The sequence below is a fragment of the Glossina fuscipes genome, unplaced genomic scaffold (assembly GCF_014805625.2).
Source record: "Glossina fuscipes isolate IAEA_lab_2018 unplaced genomic scaffold, Yale_Gfus_2 65038, whole genome shotgun sequence".
NCBI classification, from domain to species: Eukaryota; Metazoa; Arthropoda; class Insecta; order Diptera; family Glossinidae; genus Glossina; species Glossina fuscipes.
In genome coordinates, this window is record NW_024004031.1 from 23500 (window position 1) to 29579 (window position 6080).

A 6080-nucleotide genomic window follows, 5' to 3' on the forward strand; every position below is an offset into this window, starting at 1 on the left:
AATTTGTTTTTTGTTTTTTTTTTTTTTAAATGCCTTGAAAATGTTTTAAAAAATATATTCCAAAAATTTTCGTTAAATTAGAAATTATTAGCAAAGAAAAGAAATTTTTTTCTTGTGCACTGAAAGTAGAATAATGTCAAAGAGTGCCACCGAGCAATTTCAAATTAAAAAGAAACGAAAACACCACAAACAACTGCTGAATTGTAAACTTAGTTGTAAACGTAGTGAAACAACTGCTCCCCACTTTGCTCCCTTAGCCAATACGTTAATCAAAGAGAATTTGAAAAGATTACCACAAGAAAACCTACGCTTTAATCTAAAGCCAGCGAGTTGCACTTTGCCTGTCGTTAATCAAATCAGAAATATCAAAAATTGTTTACGCGATCAGACACAAGTGTTGCTTTGCAAATCAAGGGACAGCATCATGCCACTGTCGCAGGGATTTTATGTTAAAGGTGCCATAGCCAGTAAACGTGGGCTGAAATCGATGCGATTAAATAGCCCGAACACAGCAACAACTATGGCCGCTATATCATCGATGCCAACGGTTGCTAAGAAGGCTCGCAGAGCAAGCGAGAATATGGGTGACCGTTGTGGGCAGAGCGCCGCATCGCAATTGACAAATCAATTCTTGCAAGGACAAACCACAAATAATTTACAGCTTTCTTACCTGTTGGGCGAATCCTTGGCGCGTCATGGTCGTTTGCAAGAGGCATTTAATTTGTATGCGTTAATTGCGAGCGAACAGCCGGAGGGTTTTATACCCTTGGAAAAATTGCATGTATTGGCTACAGCACTTATCGAGTATGTGCGTGCATTGTGTTTAAATTCCAGAAAAGCTGAGCACTCCGAAATTGAATTAATGGATCCTATAACAGCGACCGTTACGCTTACAAAGACAACAAATGATCATAAGTTAGGCAATAACGGTTCAAAAAGCAATAAGTCTTTAAATCCTGGTCTGCTAACGCAAGGATGGCAGATTATTGCCAGCAATCTAACGACCCACATGCCTGCATTTGGCGGTACTGAAGAGGAAGATACCGCTTATAATTTGCATTCCCCGTTAAGAGATCTCTCACGCGTTTCCAGTCCCTTTCTCAGTGAGGAATATGATCCGCTATTGTGCCCTTTGTGTCGAGACATTTTACGCTCACCCGTCACCACCAATTGTGGTCATACATTTTGTCGTCAATGCTGTGAAACTATTACCATGTGTAACATATGCCACATTAAATTTTCCAAATATCAGCGAGATGATTGCGGAAATGAAACAACGATATTGAAACATTGCACTACCGCTACAGCTATGACAACGGCCAGCACCATGACCACTAGTACCAATAATAATGGCGGTCATGTATCTTATGTTTATGCTCCTGGCTTTTTGGGTGCCACATCTTTAACAAATCCTTCATTTCCAGTTGCCGGTAGTCCAGCCAACACCACTCAATCACGCCTACGCTTAAGTGCGCCTGCATCGCCTACAACGGTTACCACCACGACAGTAGCCTCAACAACAGATACGCCTACCACAACAATGGCTTCAACGGCCAGAGCAAATGGTATGGTCAGTACCGCAACCACTTCTAATGAAAGCATGAAATTTATGCCTGATGTGCTTGTACGACGTTTAGTAGAGAAATGGTGGGGTTCAGATTTGCAGGCTAAAAAAATTAACGAAACCGCAGCCAGTTACATGCATTTGAATTTATTGGACGATGCTTTGAAATTTTGCAACGCCAGTCTCGAGAAATGTAAGTAAATCTAAAGTCATTTTTTATTAAAAAAAAAAAAAAATTTAAATGCCCGGCAATGTTAAGGATATTAAACCCGTTCTATAAGCACATCGAATTTTGCTAAATTTGAGTTTGATTTAATCGCAGCTTACTAAACCCAAATTAAACGTTAAGCGAGTTAAGCAACAAAACGTTTTTAATCCTCTACGCAAAGAATATCAAGTATCTCTGGTCTCGTCTATCCCCACGTATCTCCTGTTTAAAACACGAACTCAATTTCTCCTCCACTGCTACCGAGGTCTTCTCAGTTTTTCTGCTTTTGTTTTATGTCACAGCTTATCGTTTAAGTATTAATCGATGCGCATAATTTGCGCAACACTCTTTTCTCTCTCATAATTTATACTAAATCACGGCATCTTCCAGCTTAATTTGCAATTTCTTTTAATTGTTTCGATAAATAAACTGTTAAAGGCCTTGTGGAAAATTCGACTTGGTCGTGCATTCATCAATTGAATCAAGAAAAAAAAATGTATAGCAATTTTTTTTCATCAAAAACAGTTAAATCAAGCACCTTTTGAGATCAAGTTTACACTACCAAACGAGTCCTGTAGCGAACGAACTCAAGTGATTAAAAGTGTCTCTGGCCTGCCATTGGCAGACTATGGACGATGACCTTGCTATTGATTGGTGACAGTCGAGAATCCCTCTCCATCTGGCGCCAATGCAGGCTTTATGGCCCCTTGTGCAGCGTCGCTTATTTTTGGCCACGATTTTTAGCGCACGGTGTTGCCTACTATCACGATTTCGTTGCGTTATTCTGTGCATTTAATTTTTGATATCATAAAAATATTGAGCTTCTTCTTATCTTACTTCAAAATGTATTTTCTGGTCAAAGATTAGCTTGAAATGTGACAGCCTTCCTCAGTTCTTTGAAGAATTTCACGAACAAAAACCAACCAACATTTTTCACACATGCCGTGGTACGGCTTCATGCGGTAAGTGTCGTCACAGTTACGTAGCTCTAAAGTCATCCGTTAAGGAAAGCGCTGGGAAATTCTTCGTTGGATTACTGATTTAAGACCAGCGGATGAAGCGGTTATATGCGAAAATGTTGCTAATGATTATGCGCAGTCCTTAGATACCTTCCGTCTCTCAAAGCATTTTCTAGCTATTTTTATGCAAAAATTTTCGTCGCCGAGCAAATAGAAAATCTTGTCAAATTGAAGACCGTTGTCGAACGATAATGACATGTCAGCAACGTGAAACTCAAGCCTTACGCATCGCAATGTTAATTTTATTAAGATGGCCTCAGTGACTTTGTTACGAAGCGAACTTGCCGTACTTGCTCAATTTGGCAATCTGCACAAGGAATACAAGATGTTGGGGAAGTGCGTGGCTTTCATGAATTGCTTCTCAAAATGTGATGGGCTTAGAGAGACAGCAAGGGAATCTATTAACCTTCTAGCATAGCGAGCATAGCGAGAGGGATCGTTTTGATAATTCACAGTTTCATAGGGTTTAAGAGCAAATTTCCGCTTATCGGGAAAAAAACTATGGCTTTTGTGTACATCGACTATGTTTTTAAGTCACAAGCAAATCTTCAATCACAACTGCAGAAATATTTATGAATGAATTTATGTTTTTTTTTTTTTGGATGACGTTCGACGTTTACGATAAGCAGGCCTATTGAAACGCTCAAATTCATTAAAATGCCAAATTATTCTCGTAAAAGAACAACACTAACAGCTACATATATAGTTTAAATGATGGCTATAAAATAATTCGCTTAGGCTTGTACATGCCTAACTTCTCTGATGCTAATATGAAAACTTAACTATGTCGAGAAGATAGAAAAATCTCAAGTTACTTCTTTTTTTTTTCTTCTCACTTCAACGTCTAATTGAATGTCTTGATTGATGAGGAAGCCTTTTGCCACTGATCAAATTTCTGTAATGACTTTGCTCTGCTATAGTAATTAATGGCATATGTTTCATAAGATGACCATATGCTTGTCTTTCCCTCTTCCCTCTATCAACTTTTTCTATAAAATTTATTGCATTTTTTTTTTATTTTTTTAATGAAGTTACAAGTTCCGTTACCCATTTGTAAGTACATACCCTGCATTTTTATCATACCATATAAGATGTTTGAATATGCTGACGTCATGACGATGACATCAAATAATAGGAAACACTGTGTACTTAATAATGTGTTGTTTCATGTTGTTAATGCAACAAGTTTGGGGAAAAAAGCGTACGCTAACTGAAAAGAAAAAAGAAAAAAAAACCAAATTTTTTATTTATGAAAATGTGTATGAACAGTTTTATTACTATGTAACATAGGAGGGCATGACATTCTCTGGCCTTGCTTGTGTGTACCGACATGTAAACAAACCAAGAGACAGAGAGTAAGAGACATAAAGGAATGTGTAAGCATATGTAAGCAACAATGGCTGTAGTATTCGGTTACGTCCCCAGGCTTTTTGGGGCTAACATGAAAGAATTTTAAATATGATGCGACAATAGTGTCACGTAGCAAGACGAAGTGACAGAGAGGAAAAGTATCGGGGGCTGAGCAATAACTTGAAAATACTGCATAACGTAAACACACCACAGTGAGCCTATATATGTTTATACTAAACAAAAAAAATCTTACCAGTTGCCGTTTAGCTAGAGCACACAACAACACAACCACAAACATATATCAATATATGCATACATATCATGTCCATACTGTTTATTATCATCTAAAGTTCCTTGAGTATTATGTGTTATGCTATAAATTTTTAAACACAATACATGTATATATATATATATATATATATATATATATGTTTTCGTCTTATTACTCATAAATTTCTTTAGCTAGTACGTATTTATATGGGTCAAGGATGTTGTGAGTATTGTCTTGCATGATTTTGTCTCTTGTTATACTTGCTGTCGAACGATGACGGTATAATAAAGTCGTTACTTCGCTTGTAACAATGAGAAAAACTCTTCAAATATTATAAATTTATAGCGAACGGTCATCATAAGGATAGCTAATGATTAACTACAAAACACCAGTTGTCGAAAATTGTGAGCACATTATATATGCATATATATATATATATGAAATTCGAGCCGTATTTAGGATTCGTTACCGATAGTATATAATTTTTTCATTCGATCTTTTTTGTCTTCTTCTGCTTACAAAGAACTATTACCACTTATTCGTTTGCTGTTTAAAAATTTAAACAAAAAAATCTAATTTTTACTTTTATACACATATTGATTTTCTGATTTCAACTTTTAGGCAAACGCTTATTTGAGTGAAAATAAAACGAAATTACATTAAAGTGAAGCAAACATTTTAGTCGTTAACAACAAATTGTCATGCGTGTCAAAATATTTGACAGCCTTTCAGTCATGCCTTCAGTTTTATGTGTATTTAAATATTCATAACGAAATTTTTATTTATTTGTACTTACAACACTCATGTGACAACATCACTTGTTTACATTTAACGTGTAGACACAACTGATGGGACTAATCATTAGCTAACAATTGAATGAAGCGAGAGAGTATCAGTTACAAATAAAATTGAAAAATTAAAGACAACATTAACACGAGATATATGCAAAAATACAAAAACAAAGAAAAAAAAAAAAAAATAATAATAATAATAATAATAATAATACTATTTAAAAATTAATTTAATATAATCGAATTAAATAAATATTTACATATTTGACTTAAAGAAGTGAGCGGCGGCCAGCCGTCAACGGTAAAATGGAATGCAAATGCTGTAACAAAATTTAATTTATTGCACAGTACAACGCAACGAGTAGATATGCATAAAAGAGCTGCATGGCGTATAAGTGACATTAAATTAAAAATTATATACATTATAGTGTGTAGAAAAGAAAGAAAAAGGAAAAATAAAAATATTCGTACGCATGATAAGTGCACTCCTATTCACCTTTCGCCACTTGTCCGTCTATTGGTTTATTTTTGCAGAATTCATAAAAATGGGTAGGGGGGCGGGGGAGGGCAGCGAGAAATCCTGATAGGAAAATGAGGTTTGAATTTAAAATTTCCAAAACATCATGTTTGACCTATGACAAGGTCTCTTCTCACAAATGCTTATCAGGAATAGGAAAAAAGCAAGGACAACGGCTTATCGATCTATTTCTCTTTTTTTCTCGTTATTGATCAGTTCAAAGTTTAACAAACTTATATTTTCAAGCCAAATCTCCAAAATGTCACTAAAAGCATAGCCATACATAATTGGCGTCCAAGCTTTCCCGCTTCTTAAGCCTCCTTGCTTTTTTATTTACTTATACTTACGTCAAAGGTAATC

The 6080-nt window shown here is 35.8% G+C and overlaps 1 protein-coding gene across 1 annotated transcript; it reads left to right on the forward strand.

Annotated features, from left to right (window-relative positions):
* Positions 1–43: 43 nt before the first annotated feature.
* Positions 44–5342, forward strand: LOC119643850. The gene has a single exon (XM_038043351.1). It carries the CDS (start codon positions 134–136, stop codon positions 1763–1765), a length of 1632 nt encoding a protein of 543 aa, XP_037899279.1. The 5' UTR covers positions 44–133; the 3' UTR covers positions 1766–5342.
* The last annotated feature ends 738 nt before the right edge of the window (positions 5343–6080 follow it).